Below are 17238 nucleotides of genomic sequence, written 5' to 3' on the forward strand. Positions count from 1 at the left end.
TAAAATACATTATGGGGGCCGTCACAGTTTGCACATGTGCGTGATTGTGCAGAGCAATTTGATCGAGTATGGCCAGGTTGGGCACATATCGGGCATCTGGCTGTGGAACGGCAATGTTTGGCAGGATGTCCAAAATGCCAACAATTTTGGCACTGACGAGGAGGAGGTTGGTATGGTCGGACAGGTAGGGATTCCCCACCTATGTAAACATTTAAGGGAAGGTCATGTCTACGGAAAGTAATTTTGGCAATGTTGATGGATTTCTTACGATTTCCTCTGGGAGGAATGGAGTAGCATCATAGTCTGTGAGACAAGCGAGTAAGTCCCCTCCACAATCTGACCATTCTTTGTCATGGATTGGGCAATCTGTTGGGGAGATAGAGACAGTTCCAGTGCAAGTATTGAGGGTTGGATGAGGTTCTGTAGGGATAGGATTACCACATAGATCAGTTAGTTTTGTTATTGCTATAGCTTGGTTTTCAGTTGTTACTGTGACGAGACGGGAGTAGTCGCGTCGGCTACGGAAAGAGACTTTGCCTACTTGTTTATGGAGGCATTGTTGGAAGAGGAGGGTGTTTTGAGAGTAGGGAGCTGTGGGAGGGATCACGAAAAATCGGTCCCATTTGGCTGGGCTAAATAGAATATTTAGGATTCTTGTAGAGGTGGGGGTAGTAGAAGTGCGGGGACGTGTGGAGGAGGGAGTAGTGTTGAGGGGGGTAGTGTTACGGGGAGGTGGGCAATAAGGTTGTAAGGTAGTAATAAGGGGAGATGGGATGGTTGATGAGGGGGGAGTTGTGTTCGGAGCCGTGGTCAAAGGGGAGCCGGGATTGGGGCTATTTGATAAAGGGGCAAGCCTCATTGCCCCTAATAGTGGGGTTACATCTTCATTATTGGCCATGATAAGCCTGGATTATATTGGGGGAAAAAAACAGTCCACCCCTCAGGGTCCCCTTGAGGGGTAAGGGCCAGGTATGGCAGGGGAATACCGTGCCCATGGTTCCCTCAGGCCGTTCAGGACTGACACAAAGTCAGCCTTTCATCCTTTCAGCACGGCTCTCACACCTTATGAGTTGGATAGTAGAAGGGATTGGTGAAGAAACTGAAACGAAAAATATGAGTGGGAAAAAAGACTATGCAAAATTAGTTGAGTCGATGGCTGAGTCCCAAGGTTGAGGAGTTCCCCATCATTGGGTCTCAGTCTTCGTCTCCTAAGCCCCCCCCCCCCCCACGACAACAACGGGCAAAGGATTGGGGGGGTCAATGCATGAAAAAGATTGCGTGTGTGTATCAAAGTGTGTGGGGCGATCTGAATTAAGAATATTAAGGTCAGCCGTGGAAAGGAAGCGCTCTAGGGATCGGCCACGGGAGTTGGTGATAGAATCACCCCAAAAAGTGTGGCGGCAGTTGAAATCACCAACTATGAGGAAAGGTGGTTGGAGTTGGGAAATTAGATTTTCATAAGCAACAAAGTCAATGGGGTGGGAAGGGGAGAAGTAGACTGAAATCACTGTGATCCAGCTGCGAAGAAAGATGCAAACAACTGCGCAAGGGACAGTGGTTTGAAAAGGAGGTATGACATAAGGTGTTTTCTAATTGATAAGTATGGACGAGACAAAGGGAATGTGGGGAAGAGACAAAATCATTATTGGGGATTGGTATAGGAGGATGTGTTGGAAAAATCTCATGCAGGCATATAATGGATGGGTTATAAAAAGAAAGGATATGACGAAGCTCGGGTCTGTGAGAACGGAAACCGCGAATATTTTAATGAATGATAGTTATTCTTTCGTTGATTTATGAGTGAGGTGGTGTTGCATCAGGAGGGGTATTAGGAGGTGGAGGGTCTAGGGAAGGGGTAGTTGTGATATAAGGGATTCCCGTGTGTATCCAGGAGGGAATGGAAGGGATAGAGGGGATGGCGGGAGGGTTAATGTAGGTGGAGCTGGAGTAGGGGGGGAGGGGGTAGGAGGACAGGGTGTAGGGGGGATATGAGTAGGAGGAGGATGGATATCGGCAGTCACTTTGAGTGTGGAGGGAGCGAGAGTTGTGGAATTTGAAGGTGGATGAGGGGTTTCAGTATTAGTTTGGGACTCAACTAGATAGTTTTGAATATCTTCAAGAGTTTCTGTAATGGAGTTGGTTGGGGAGTTTTGTGAGACAAAGGTTTTCTTGTGAGGGGGGGGGGGGGAGAGAGAAGACTGGTGTCTGAAGAGTAGGGACAAAGGAAGATGGTGATTGTGTGGTAGGGGAAGAGGGGTGGAACGTTTAGTCTGTCTGTTACGGGTAGTGCGGGGAGGGAGAGGGGAAGGTGTTGGGGCTGTGGTAGAGATTGGAGTGTCTGGATTTAGGATGGCAAAAGAATTTGACTGAGGAAGGTAGGAGGTAGAAGAGGGGAAGTTAGATGGAGGAGGGATAGGTTAAGGGAGGGTGTAGGAGCTTGGGAGGTAGGGGGAGTGGCAGAGTGAGCGACATTATTGGAGTAGGAAGTAGGTGGGGCAGCCGCCACAGTTTGCACATGTGCGTGATTGTGCAGAGCAGTTTGATCGAGTATGGCCAGGTGGGGCACATAGCGGGCATCTGGCTGTGGAATGGCAATGTTTGGCAGGACGTCCTAAACGCCAACAATTTTGGCACTGACGAAGAGGAGGTTGATATGGTCGGACAGGGAGGGATTCTCCACCGATGTATACATTAAAGGGAAGGTCATATCTACGGAAAGTAATTTTGGCAATGTTAGTGGGGTTCTTACGATGACCTCTGGGAGGAATGGAGTAGCATTGTACTGATACCGCATCATAGTCCGTGAGACAGGCGAGTAAGTCTTCTCCACAATCTGACAATTTTTTGTTATAGATTGGGCAATTTGCTGGGGAGATAAAAACAGTTCCGGTGCAAGTATTGAGGGTTGGATGGGGTTCTGCAGGAATGGGGTTACCATATAGATCAGTTAGATTTGATAATGCTATAGCTTGGTTTTCAGATGATACTGTGACGAGACGGGAACGGTCGGGTCGGCTACGGAAAGAGACTTTGCCTACTTGTTTTTGGAGACATCGCTGGAAGTGAAGGGTGATGTTAGAGTAAGGAGCTGTGGGAGGGATCACGAAAAATCGGTCCCATTTGGCTGGGCTAAATAGAGTATTTAAGATTTTTGTAGAGATGGGGGTATTAAAAGGAGGGGGCGTGTGGAAGAGGGAGTAGTGTTGAGGGAGGTAGTGTTATGGAGAGGTGGACAATAAAGTTATAAGGGAAGATGGGGTAGTTGATGAAGAAGGTTGTGGGGGTAGAGGTGTTGAAGTTGAGTATGCTGGGAGAGTAGAAATGTCTTCTGGGGGTTGAGCATTGATTAGGGTAGATACTGTACTAGTAGGCATTGAGGGGGTATTAGTTGTAGTGTTCGGAAATGTGGTCAAATTGCCCCTAATAATGGTATAAAATCTTCATCGTTGGCCATGGTAAGCCTGGAGTATGTTGGGGAGAAAAACGGTCCACCCCTCAGGGTCCTCTTGAGGGGTAAGGGATAGACAACTAAAGTAGGGAAATATCGTGCCCATGGCTCCCTCAGGACGTTCAGGACTGGCACAAAGTCAGCCTTTCATCCTTTCAGCACGGCTCTTACACCTTAAGAAGTGGACAGTAGAAGGGGTTGGTGAAGGGACAGAAACAAAAAAGTAGGAGTGGAAAAAAGACCATGCAAAATTAGTTGAGTAGAGAGCCGAGTCCCAAGGTTGAGGAGTTCCCTATCATTGAGTCCCAGTCTCCGCCTCCTAAGCCCACCCACGACTACAACGGGCTTGGGGGGGGGGGGGGTCACTAACCAATTGTATTAAAAAGAAATCATCTTTTCCTGCCAATTCAAGGAATGGGGAAATCAGGATCAGTCACTAGGGCTACTGATAGACTCCTTGCTGGCTGATCACATGTGGAGCCATCTGTAACATTCAGAAAAAACTACAGGGGACAGAACATAAATCCAGGGCAGTTGGGGTGAATGAGTAAATTGACGATTTTCTCTTGTAGTTTAAAGTGAGAGCATTCACTGCTTCAGAGATGTCCACCAAGTAAGATAGAGATAGCTGAAAGCCTTCAGATTGGAACTTAATGTGGAGATCTGCCTTTTGTGCCAAATCTAGAAATATTACTTCTCATAGTTCAAAAGCTATCCAATCATGTTCCCTTTTTATAGCCAGCATACGTTTGTGTGAAAAAGCAAGGCTTTACATAAAAGTTTGAAGAGAGAACTGTTTAAGGCTCCACCTTTGACAAAGTTATCACTTCATAATCACATTCAGAACATCCCTCATTTCAGCAGATAAGGTCCTGGGTGCTAAGGCTCGTGTACCCCCATAGAAATTACTGATGCCCACCAGGTTAAGAACCACTGCACTAGACAATATACACAGACCCCACCACAATAACATGCACATGTTTGAGGAGTGCACAACTAAACACCTGACTTTCTGTGGCTTGGAACTTCTGTGTATTATCCAACTTTAAGTATTTGGGAAACATTCCTGTTAGGCAACTCGAGCCAGCCACTTCAGCATACATACATTCATACATTGATTTTGTTTTCAAATTCTCATGTAACCGTCAAGTGGTTCACATGGAATGTGAACCACTGCTATAAATCAAAACTTAGCAAGCCTTGATCTGAGGAGCAACTCTAAAGTTCTCCTTAACCCAATGTCGACAGGCATGACATGTACGTACATGCCATGCCCACTGTGAGTTTACTTGTTTAATTTCTTACACATAGATGGCTACACTTGTACTAAGTCACCTGTGAGCCAATTAAGAGTACTGCCAGTCTCGCCCGTTTACCCTTTTCCATGATTTACGAAAATATTTTACTTTATTTTATTTTGCTGTTACTAATGTTTGTAACAATATAGTAATAATAATGTTTAAAATAAAAATAACACCATATTCACAGCACTAGTAAAAAATATGTTTTGCCCCCAATTTAAGGAAAGGTGAAATCAGGTAAGGTCACAAGGTCTACTAATTGACTCCTTTGTGGCTAAGCACTAGCAGAGCCATCTATGTGCAGAGACATTTCACAAAAATATAGAAACTGAGCACAGCATTTTCCCATTCTTAATTCATTTTCCCCGGTGGCAGTGGGTTAATACACTTGTAACCACCGTTTTGCAAGCAACTTGTCAGATGATCTAATAGTGATGTTGAACTATTTGTTAATCTTAATCAGGTTACAAGAAAGGAAATCAAGGAAACTCCCCTGTTTTTGCTAGTTTTATTACAATTGGACAGACTGTATAAGGGATACTCTTAACCTACAAAGATGTTATAAATAAACTGGAGGAAAGTTATCCCCATGTAATTTTCAATATTTCAATCAGCACTCCTCTAGAAAAATATTTAGTTTATAAGGTTATATAGAAATCTCTTCCAACAATTCAAAATCCTGTCTCCCAAAAGTATAAACTACATACTGTACTGACTCAATGTGATCAACAATGTCATCAAAGTGTATGGCTAGGGAGGAGTGGTGTGTGAATTACTTTGTAATGTCAAGTACTGCAGTTCAGTTATTTAGACAAAAGAACAATATTTCTGAATCAATCTGATCATTTTCACAGCTTCAATGTAAGCACAGATGTGTCCAACAAATATTCCTTTGGATAGTTTGCCACTATTCAGAAACTGATATATGACAAGTGATTAGTAACATATACTACATAACATTTAAGTATAAATAAATCCCACTACAATAAAAGAAAATCATTGTAATAAAGTATATGAAAGCACACTATGAAGAAAAGAAACATGTTCATAAAAAGCATCTTTGCTATAAAATATATATATATTCCATCATAAATGAATTTGTTTCCTATAATTTTCAGGCAATCAGTTTTATATAAACATCTAGAAACTTGGCAAAGCACTCACTTTCCTGTCTGTGAAAACTGACAGGCAAAGAAAGTACAAGCTGTTTTATTTTTAATCATTTGGCCTAAGAGATTTGTGTTAATTTCTCAAAATCAAATTTTTGTTATTCAAGCTGCAAATATCCTTAAAGTGATGTGGCCATTACACTTGGTAATCCTCTGGCCTAAGAGCATCAGGATCCCAAGCCCTGATGTTAGCCAAAGCCTTATTAAGCTTGTTGCACCACAGTATTCTTTCCTCCTTGCTGTCTGCAGACAAGAGCAACCTGGGGAAAAGGGGAGAAACCATCTTAAATTACCAAAGCCATATTTCAGTCTATCTTTATCTCAATCAATTGAAGAAACAGTACACCAAATGGGAGAGTAAAAGTGAAAAAGGAAAAAGAACAAGAATACAAAGTTGAACAAAGATACCCACTTGCTAACAAGAGCAGAACCATGAATCTCTTGCACAAGGTTATTAATATCCCCACTGTATGCAGGACGCATGCAGGTCAACTGGAAGGTATGCTGACGGGCACAGACATCCCTCGCCACAAGCTCTACACGCCGTGTTGTGCATCTACGTAGATCAATCTGTCCAATGGCGTCCTGCACAGAAATACATAAATACTGCTCATGGAATTTTCATGAAACTTCTTACTGAAAATAGTATGTAGAATCCAATTCCTAATAGATAATCTCAAACAATTTTTAGACTAGTGTCAGCTTGTGTTCCATCTTCCTACCTTCTTGGTCTCATCATCTGGATATCTCCAGTACCGTAGGTGCATTCCACTAAGGACACACCACCGTCTGTTCCAAGCACCAAAGCCTCCAACATCCTCAAACATTGTGAGGAAACCTCTCTCTGTGATGCCTCCCTCAAAGCTACAACTCACATTCATCAGCAGATGGCCATCCAATGGGGAGGAAAAAGGGACCTATTACACAAACAGAAAACTTAGATGAAAACCTCACTCAAATAGAAAAGTTAGGCAAATGTCTGCATACACATATATCCAATGTTATACATATATATATATATATATATATACATATTTGTATATTCACAGATATGAACTTGCATAAAATAATCAACCTCATCCAACAAAAGTTAACTGAAGCAAATAAAAAGCAAAATAACACTAATAAAAAAAAAAAAAAGTTCACCACAAAAGATTAATTTCATTTAGGTGTGGTTACCCTAGAAGCTGTATACCTTTTCAAGTGTCCAAGCATTCCTGGTGAGAGTAGAAATGTTCAAGTGAGTGAAGCCAACAAGCTGGAAGGAGGAGCTGCGAACAGCAAATGGGCCGCCAGGAGACTGCACAGAGGGGGATGCCAAACGCGAGTCATTCTTCTGCAACCTCTTCAGTGGGGTCAGCTTCATGCGGCTTTGCTCCTGCAAAGAGAATACAAGTAGTTATACACAAAGGACAAGTCATGCAAACCATTTGTCTAACAAAAAGTACACATTTCCCAAATAAAGAATATATGTATGATTGTGTGATAAATCATACTTAGAGGAGATAGAAAAAATGAAGCATAGTATGTCCTAGCTAGTGACTTATTTTGGAACTAAACTAAATTGTACTGAATTGGATATTCAGTCAATGCATGTCAAATTTTATTTCTATGTGTAGTTCTGGTATTAAAGATCTGAAAAAAAAAGGTAAATGCATTGACAAAAGGAAATTGATCTATTATGCAAGGACCCTATGACTGAGAGTTAAGATAGAAAGGGACCCTTAAAGATTTTATAGGTAACATACTTAACATTGATATTATCACTGTTAAATACTTTATATACTGCTACAGGCTGTAAGCTAAAACTTAAGGTTATGTAATTTGTGGCTTTATTCTACTTAGGATAATGAGAAATCAGAAAATAAATTACCTACCAATTCAACATTTACACATTGTTATAGCACCACATGCTAAACTCCTATACAAAATATGTAACACAAATAAACCATCAGCTTTTGATAAACTATGGTTTATGGTTAAAATAAATAAGGAGGAGGAGGAGGAGGAGGAGGATCATCATCAATCAGTCAATCAATGGGGGCTAACACTGATGGGGGCCCATAGCCACATCCACCCTTCACTTCCAGCCATGGGGGGTCCCTCATGGTGAACTGCTAGGCAGGCCATCAGCCCATCTCTAGCTCCTCACAACAAGTAATAAGTCCCTTGCCAGTTTCATGGTGTAGCCATCGGTTGGAGAGACAGGCCTGCCAATTGTATCCCATGATCCGGTGCAGACTTCAAGGCATCAAGGCATACTACATAGCAGCCAGGTTTCACTTCCATAGAACAAAATTGGCAGTATCAAGCCCTTACAGATACATAACTTGGGCCTTCTATGTAGGTACCAGCATCTCCAAATGCTCTTGTTGACAGAGTTCATGCTGCCTGACCAATCCATCTACTTGCATCCTGGTCTCACCACCCAGAGAAATGAAATGCACTGCTAAGGTATGTAAAGCTCTCTGTGACCTCTTTATCCTCTCTGCAAGCATGTATCAACTGAACAGGTTCCCCAAACAGGTCCCCAACATCCTGGCTTTGCTTCATTGCTGAATGCATCAAGAGCCACCAAGGTCTGTGACCTTGATATTGCCAAGTGTTGCTCCACACTGACTTTGGATAGTAGCTCAGTCCATTATCTATTCCATGCAAGTGTTGAAAAGTGTTCATGAAAGGACACAGCCTTGCCTCACTCCTGAGTTAACAGGCAATAAGCTCAACAGGCCCCCATTACACTTTACTGCACTTCCAGTACCAGTATATAGGCTTGATATTAGACCAACAATCTGTCAGAATTCCCCTAACTCTCAGGAACTCCCATAGAAATTTGCAATGCAACAAGTCAAAACACTTCTTGAGGTTGATGTAGGCTGCAAGCAGCCCATGACCAAACTCACGACAACATTCCAAAATGACTCAAAGCTCTAGGATGCATTCAATTATGCATTTAAGAAGAACGTGGGAAAAAACCTTGCCTGATATAATGAGCAGTGTGATGCCATGGTAGTTGCTAAGAGTCCCAACGATCCCCTTCCAGAGAGGGATGACCACACCCTTCAATAGGTCAGGGGGAATGGAACCAGACTGCCAGATGGCATCCAGGACCATAGGCAGGACGAAGGTCATTTACGAAGAAATACCCTTCAACCTCCTCAACAAGATTCCTGCAAATCCTGACTGCCACTCAGTTGAACCACTCGACACATATCTGTGGCCTTCAGTGGCCTCCAGTGAGATGAAATTCTGCCTTGCCCTTAGGCATTTGCCAATGAACCAATATAGTCTCAATGCCATAATATGCTTGTCAACCAGTGTAACCTCTACTACTGATGGTTGAAGTCAGCTGGAGATGGCTATGGCTACTCTCTGGAGATGGTGAGCATTGCTCCAGCTCGACCAGTAGTAGATGTACCCACCAATACTGATCATGCTGCTGCCAGGTCTTCTCAACACTGAGAGGATAGCCACTTCAACTCCCAACCACTTCCTTCAATAGCAGGGGTAAACAACCATTTTGCCACAAAGACCAGATGTTCCAAGCTCCTACCCTCAGGCAGTTGCTCTAGGTGGATGCCATCTCTGCCACCCTTGTCAATGCTACCATATTTAGAGGGGGTTTCCTTAGTCCTTGCCCAACAGGCATCTTACTGGGTTGGCAGTTGGCAGGACACAGGTGGGACAAGTAACTCCTGTTCCCATCCTGCACCCCAGCAGTTGCCCTCCTAATAGGACCTACAGAGTTTACATCTGGCAAGGCCCACTTCCCACTAGCCCCCCATTAACCCCAGGTGGCTGAGGGGCAGGAGTTGGTACAGAGTCAGGGTGTGTTCATACACCAGTGGGCCATGGCTCCATACCTCTACAGCCTCCTGTTGCTACGAGATCCCCCACAGTTTAGCCTGGGCCTGCAAAGTGCCCAGTTTCCATGGGTGGACACTAGGAGGCACTGCAGAAGTCTTGATGATGGAGAGGTTATGAACTGGCAGAAGAGGCTTATGCACAGCTGATCCCTTTATTGCACTAGGCTAGCCAGCAGTGGCAGCTGTAAGGCATGCCAGCACTTAACATTACCTAGGCTACCACACCAATGCTTCACATCACCCTGCGGATGAGGGATATTAGCAATTACTTAGAATATAGAGGGAATGGGAATAAAGAGATTGGAGGGTAGATGAGAGAGAGACAGAGAGAGAGAGAGAGAGAGAGAGAGAGAGAGAGAGAGAGAGAGAGAGAGAGAGAGAGAGAGAGAGAGAGAGAGAGAGAGAGAGAGAGAGAGAGAGAGAGAGAGAGGAGCTTTCTCTTTAGTTGGTGTTTAGAAAGTTTTAAATGTCCTCAAGAGTTTCTGGAGATTAGTGAGTGAAGAGGTCTGAGAAACAAAGCTTTTCTAATGATGAGAAGAGGACACATCTGAGAAGCCAGAGGAAGAAGTGAGTGAAAGAGAGGATGTGGTAGGAGAGAATGTGGAAGGTGAAGATGGGGGGGTAGAACGTTTAGATTGCCTGATGCAACAGGTAAAATGAGAAGGGGGACAGCACAAGGGACATGATAGAGACTGGAGTATTTTGATTTAAATTGGAAAAAAAAATTAACTGGGGAGAGAGAGAGAGTAGAGGTAGGATGGCAATGGGTAGGAAGGAGAGATACTGGGGAAGATCTTGAGACATCTTGGGGAAGAAGGAAGTGGAGTAGAACAAAGGATAGTACTGGCATAGAGCAAGGCCAAATTTAAATCTGAGAACTGCTACCTCAGACTCAAACTTGTAGGTTGGGCAGCTTCTATAAACTACATTGTGGGATCCACCAAAATTGGCACATGTGCATGATTGTGCAGAGGAATTTGAATAGTTATGACCAGGGTGAGCATGTAGAGTGGGCTTAAAAGCAACAATGCTTAGCAGGGTGGCCAAAATGCCAACATTCTGGGTCGATATGGTCAGACTGGCCAGGACATCCCACCAATAAAAAGTTTGTGAGAGACATTGTGTTTACGGAAGATAATCTTGGCAATATTGGTGTAGGACTTACAGCAGAATCTTGAAGGAATAGTGTAGCACTGTACTAATGCTGCACAGGAGGAGGAGACGGAGTGGAGGATGTTGGGAGAGAGGACGGGATGTACTCTGAAAGTTGTGTAATGACCTGGGTAGATGATTTGGAATGGATTGAGTTGACAGCAAGCACTGAGGAGGGGGTAGTAGTAGCAGCAGTGGTTGGAATTCTGATCAAAGGAGAGGCAGGGGTCAGGAAACCAGAGAAGTCAAAGGTAGCTAGGCTAGTTGATGAAGGGGCAAAACTTAATGCCCCTAATAAGGATATAAAATCTACCCCTCAGGGTAGACCAGGTACCACTGAGGGGTAGTAAAGGCAATTAATCAAGGGAATACTGTGCCCATGGCTCCCCAGGCTATTTAAGATTAACACAAAGCCTTTCATCCTTTCAGCACGGTTCCTACTACTTAGGAAATAGAAGGAAGAGACTGAAAAAAAAGGGAAAATGAAATAGGAAGAAAAGGCCATGAAAAATTAGTTGAGCCAAGGTAGAGGTGATCCCTAACACTGAGCCTCAGTCCCTATGACCCCACCCGAATAATAACAGGCATGGGATTGTGTGTGTGGGGGGGGGGGGGATATTACTTATTATGACCAATCCTAGTTCATTTTGCACAAAATTACATACAAGCTGTCCAAAACTGGCAGGTTGTTTCCTTGTATCTTTTTTTGTGATAAATGTGATTTAGTGTTCCAGCTACACCCACCATGTTCTTATTCCAAAAGTAAGCTCTCTTCTCCCTCTCTAGTCATCCTCACCCCAACCTTTTTGATGTAAGTGGAACATGGGAACTGATATGCTGTATCGAGATAGTAGCAGAATGTTTCTCTATTCTGACTCCATATCATCTCTTTAGGTAGTCTATAACCAGAGTTGGTGATTTTTTCTAGTCAAATCAGATTCTTTTGATTTATATCAGATTTCCTTTTTTATCAGCATAAAAAAGGAAAGCCATTATATATTTTATACATTAGCTTAAAACACATTTTGGAGTGCTTATACAGCATGTTGCATCATCTCTCACTTGGTTACATGTTTGAACCTGTCAGGCAACCCAACAGCCATTGGCCAGGATTGCATCATCTCTCTGTCCTGACTCCTGTTCCTGTATATATCATGTTATGTCATGACTGGACTTGTGCCACTGTGTAGTAGTTTGTGTTACAGCCACTCATTCCCAAGCATAGAGATGTCACTGACCACAAGGTATCTGGTAGGAAGAGTAATCCAGTGTGGGAACATTTTAACAGAATTCCTTCATAGTCTAGGTGGAGAGCTATATGCAAACAGTGTTAACTTGTTACACGGAATAGTAGAAAAAATGAAATCTCAGAGAAAAATGTCAGCAGCTACAAATTGAATTATCAGAAGAGGATTTGGATAATCCAGGTAAGGTGCCTCAAAGAAGTGTTGCAACTCCAACATTACAGAAAGGATGTGCAACTTCTGCCAGCTTTTCAAAGCATAAAGCAACAACTTTGGGCACATTTGTTATAAAGACAACTTCTTATGAAAAAGTAAACCTTGAAGCAGTTGCTATGATGATCTCTGTAAGCAATTCTTTATTTAGATTTGTAGAATATCCTCAGTTTTGTAAAAGGGTTAGGATATTGAGGCCAGGATACACTCCTCCAACAAGAAAAGCAATTGCAGGCAAATTCCTACCCATGATATGTGAAAAAGAATATGCAAAGTATGCTACAGAGCTGAAGGATGAAACTATGTCTTAAGATGGATAATCTAACATTCACAGCAAGCCTATTATAGGTGTTACTGTGACAACCTCAAATGACTATATATTGGATACAATAGACACAAGTGGCCAGCCTCATACTGATGAATATCTAGAAGAGGTCTCAAAATCAACTACTCAAGTGTACAGAAGAACTTGGTTGCCAGGTTGGTAGGATTTTGACATAATGCAGTTAATGTAAACAAAATGAGGAAAGTGTTAGAACAAGGCAATAGACTGAAGTTGGTGGCCTATGGCTGTACTGCATACATTCTGAATCGCCTGGTTCATGATCTCATGGAAACTGGCAATATTAAAGAGCATGTGGTGTATATATCAAATACTTTAATAAATAAATAAGTAAATAAACAACAAAAAAATAAAAAATAATAAATTAATATATCACTATGCTTCTGCAAGATACTGCCAGGAAGGTCTTGTTATGCCTCAGGACACAAGAAAGGATATCATGTGTAACTATCTGAAGACATGCATAAAGAACTGGCCAGCTCTCATGAAAATTTATGAAATTGATAGGGAACAGATTGATGAAGCAGTCAGCAGAGGCCCTACTTGCATGACTAGAACCAATAGCTGTGACTTTGGACAAAGTACGAAGTAATAAATGTACAACTGCTGAAGCAGTGAACATATGGAAAGAATAAATCACAACTTTATCAGTGACAGAGATGCAGTAACTACTGCAAAAAAGGTCTGGCCAAGTCATAACACAATCACTTCTTCTTGCAAACCTTATTCATTCTTCCTTTCAAGGAAAACTGCTTAGTGCAGAAGTGAATAATGTAATGGACTATGCCAATGAAAAGTTTCCCTCATTTGTCCCAGTCGTCATTGAAATTTCAATCTAAATTGGATCCTTTTCTTGCATTTAAGTTTAGTGATTCTGTGACCAAGTGTATGTTAGTGGTCACATTCAAATGTGTTGGATAGTACTAATTTCAGCAGTACAACAACAACTGTTTGCAGTGGCATCTTCATCAGGGGTTGAAAGATTTTTCCAGCTATGGTATTATACATTCAAAACATAAAAGAACCAACTTTATTGCCATAAGAATTAAAACTGAAAACTTTAATTTTTAAATATTTTGAATTTCAACTTCACCAAATTTATAATTTATTTTTTATAAACTATTTTTCAATAGAAGGCTACAATTTTTTTTCAAAGACTGCTTTTCCAATATAAATTCAATGTGTTTTTGTTTTAAATACAGGCTATAATAATTTTGAATTTTCATTATTTCACAATATAAATACAATTCAATATTTTTTTAATTGCATCTGGAATTTTTTGTAGTGCTGTATTATAAAAGGATGTGCTTTAGTATTCTACTTCTCAGAAATAAGTACAGTTCATTACAAGTAAATCCCTTTGAATTAATTTTTAATGGAATGTGAAAACTTTTGCTAGATTGAAAAAAGGAAATTTTTAGTGTTCAATTCCTCAGAAATGTATAGAGCAGGTATAATTATGTTGATTTTATATTATCCATTAAATTCCATGTTGCATTGGCCAGAAGTAAATTTTGATTTAAATCATTTTTTTTATCATTTGATATAAATCTTGATTTAAATCACTGGTTTATCCAACCAACACAGATTTATGCTCTGTCCCCTGTATTTTTTGTAATTTTTGTGAATTATGTTACATACAGATGGCTCCACATGTGCTCTGCCAGCAAGGAATCTATTAGTAGGCCCTAGTGACCAATCCTGATTTCCCCATTCCTCAGCACAGAAATAATGTTCTTCCTGGAGCTCGTGCTCTTCCAGCCATGACAAATGGATGGCATATTCTACTCTGGCTTAGCAATGAAAATAATGCTAGAGTCCCTTCCTAAACATCCACCAAGTCTAATCACCATGAAAAGTTTTTTGGTACTTGTGGTGAGTCATTCCCATCACCCCGGCCTTCAGCCAAAATTCTCATGATAGCATGTTCATGTCTCCCATCCCTCAAGCCTATTTTATTCATGACATAAAGGTCACTTCACTCAGATCCAAGGGTTTAATCAAATAATCTAAGATCTGGCAGGCTGGCAGATAGCTCCCTGGGTGTCTACCTGGTCTGTAAGGCATGAAGTTCCGCTCCAAACTCCAATAACATGCTTGGCATTATGGGGTGTATTTGTAGCAGTATTGTAGCATTATAATAGCATGGGTTGCGATAATGAAGTGAGTTGTGATAATGATGTGAGTTGTGAGTGCCATGTTGTGATGCCATTGCATACGGATTATGATACCAGTATTATCGTACGTATATCGTGATAATTATGTGATTATATTATACATACTTCCTTTTGTGTGATATGTTATACCATGTGAAATATAGAAGATTATGTTTAGTTTATATTGCTGTGTAGCATATCACATATGTGAAAGAGTGAGATTCTCTGTACGATTTATAGAGTACAACATCTGGCAGTAACACTCTCAGACGGAGCCTGGTGTGTGGGGCAGAGAGGAACAAGAGTTCCGTATTAATTTTGTCAGAGCTGATCGAAAATGAACCTACTTTAGTTTTCATCAGTGTTTTCTTCACCCTCAAGCATCCTAGAGAAACACCAAGCAAACGTAGAAGACGAACACATACCATAGTAACATTTAACAAATTTAAAAGACAACTGTAGACTATGGATCAACAACAGTTGAAACTGGGCATAAAACATTTTTGGTATGCCTCCCAGAAATCAGATGGCCCTGGTAACATCTCTGGTGAAAATGCATCCCATTTTGGTTCCATTACTATGACACTCTCCCTGTCTGTATGTATGTATATGTGTGTGTACGACTGTGTGTGTGTGTATGTCTGTGTGTATATATATGTGTATGTATGTGTGCGCATATGTGTATACAGGCATATATGTATATATGCATGTGTATATATGTATATATTTTGTATACATAAGAGTGATTTTAAACTGGATAAAAATGGATTACAAATCCTTTAAATGACCACAGTCTATAGATCACAACTACCTTGGCAAAGAATGGACTAGATCTGGCTCCCCTAGTTCCCCAACTAGCAAACCTAAGCCTGGTTATAATCCCTGACTCAGATCCCAAAGTCAGATGTAGCTTGTGGCTTCTCTTTTGATTCCAGTAAAAGTATAATCCCAAAATGAAGATAATTCCAGACTTGAGTCCAGTTCCAGTCAGAGAAGGCCATTTGAACCACAGCTTTAGTGCCTAAGAAAGCACACAGACCAGCCAAAAGATGGTAATATCCAACTTGACTTGAATTCAAAGCTCAGATAAGGTTAGTGGAACAACTTTTTTTCATTTTTTTTTCAGGATAATAATTCTTAGTTCATGATATGCCTTCTGGTGCCTGAACCCTTACTAAGTTATGGAGTAATTGTATAAACACACACACACTAACCACAGGAAAAAGATAAAAGGCCAAGTTCCACTAGCTAGACTATCCTGATCTCAAAGTTACCTTTCTCTGCCCAGCTTCTTGCTTCGGTTCCACTACAAGTATACCTCCACAGGTTTGGCATAGCTAGGCTGGTATTTTAACCCAAAGCCGAAAGGCATGGCATGTACATACATGCCATGCCCACTGTGAGTTTACTTTAATCTTTTTACACATAGATGGTTACACTTGTACTAAGTCACCAATGAGCAAATTACGAGTACTGCTGGTCTCGCCCATTCACCCTTTTCATTGATTTACAAAAATATTTTATGCTATCTTATTTTGCTGTTACTAATGTTTATAACATAATAGTAATCATAATATTTATAATAAAAATAACACCATCAATATTCATAGCGCTAGTAAAAATGTGTTTTTCCCACCAATTCAAGGAAGGGTGAAATCAGGTAAGGTCTCAAGATCTACTAATTGACTCCTTTGTGGCTAAGCACTAGCAAAGCCATCTATGTGCAGACATTTCACAAAAAAAAAATGAGCACAGCATTTTCCCCATTTTATTAATTTTCCCAGGCAGCAATGAGTTAACTGTACAACAATAAAGAATATACTTGAGATGATCATTGACAACAGATAAAAAAATAAGCAAGATCTGAACATTACCACTGTTTTATTCCTAGCCTGGCCAAAATGGTGATATTCCCTAACTTGAGCCACATCCCAGAGTCAGATAAGACCATTAAGAAGTAGACCTTTCTCATTCCACACACGAGTATTGCTCACCTTTTTAATGCTAAGGTTCCGGTGATGAACTGTGCTTAGGGCATAGACTTCCAGTGCAATGTTGAAGTCAGAAGTAAGATGATGCAAAGACATCAGATTTGGGAAGGTGACTGCACCATCAACCATACACTCAGGTGTTGTAAGCAGCTGAGAGGATATGACCTGATCCCGGTGTTTCACAAGGACCATCAGATGATATATGGTGTCACCTGGAAAGAAAGTAATTTCCAGGCAATCTGCTATATTTGTATATTGATGATCACTGGAGAAAAAAAAAAAAAAAAAAAAAATCCAGGCAATCTGCTATAATTGTATATTGATGATCACTGAAAAAAAAAAAAAATCTTCATAA

General features: G+C 41.2%; 1 protein-coding gene across 4 annotated transcripts in view; it reads right to left on the reverse strand.

Annotated features, from left to right (window-relative positions):
* Nucleotides 1–5243: 5243 nt before the first annotated feature.
* Nucleotides 5244–17238, reverse strand: part of LOC125027199 (anillin-like) — a 71973-nt gene continuing 59978 nt past the window's right edge. For all 4 annotated transcript variants that reach the window (XM_047616126.1, XM_047616124.1, XM_047616125.1 and 1 more), the window contains 5 exons: nt 16887–17095; nt 7114–7296; nt 6641–6835; nt 6331–6503; nt 5244–6178 (listed from right to left, as the gene is read on the reverse strand). In XM_047616126.1, the coding sequence (XP_047472082.1) occupies nt 6055–6178; nt 6331–6503; nt 6641–6835; nt 7114–7296; nt 16887–17095 (884 nt within the window). In that variant the 3' untranslated portion in view covers nt 5244–6054. The remainder of the gene's footprint in view (nt 6179–6330; nt 6504–6640; nt 6836–7113; nt 7297–16886; nt 17096–17238) is intronic.

The sequence above is a fragment of the Penaeus chinensis genome, chromosome 7, assembly GCF_019202785.1.
Source record: "Penaeus chinensis breed Huanghai No. 1 chromosome 7, ASM1920278v2, whole genome shotgun sequence".
NCBI classification, from domain to species: Eukaryota; Metazoa; Arthropoda; class Malacostraca; order Decapoda; family Penaeidae; genus Penaeus; species Penaeus chinensis.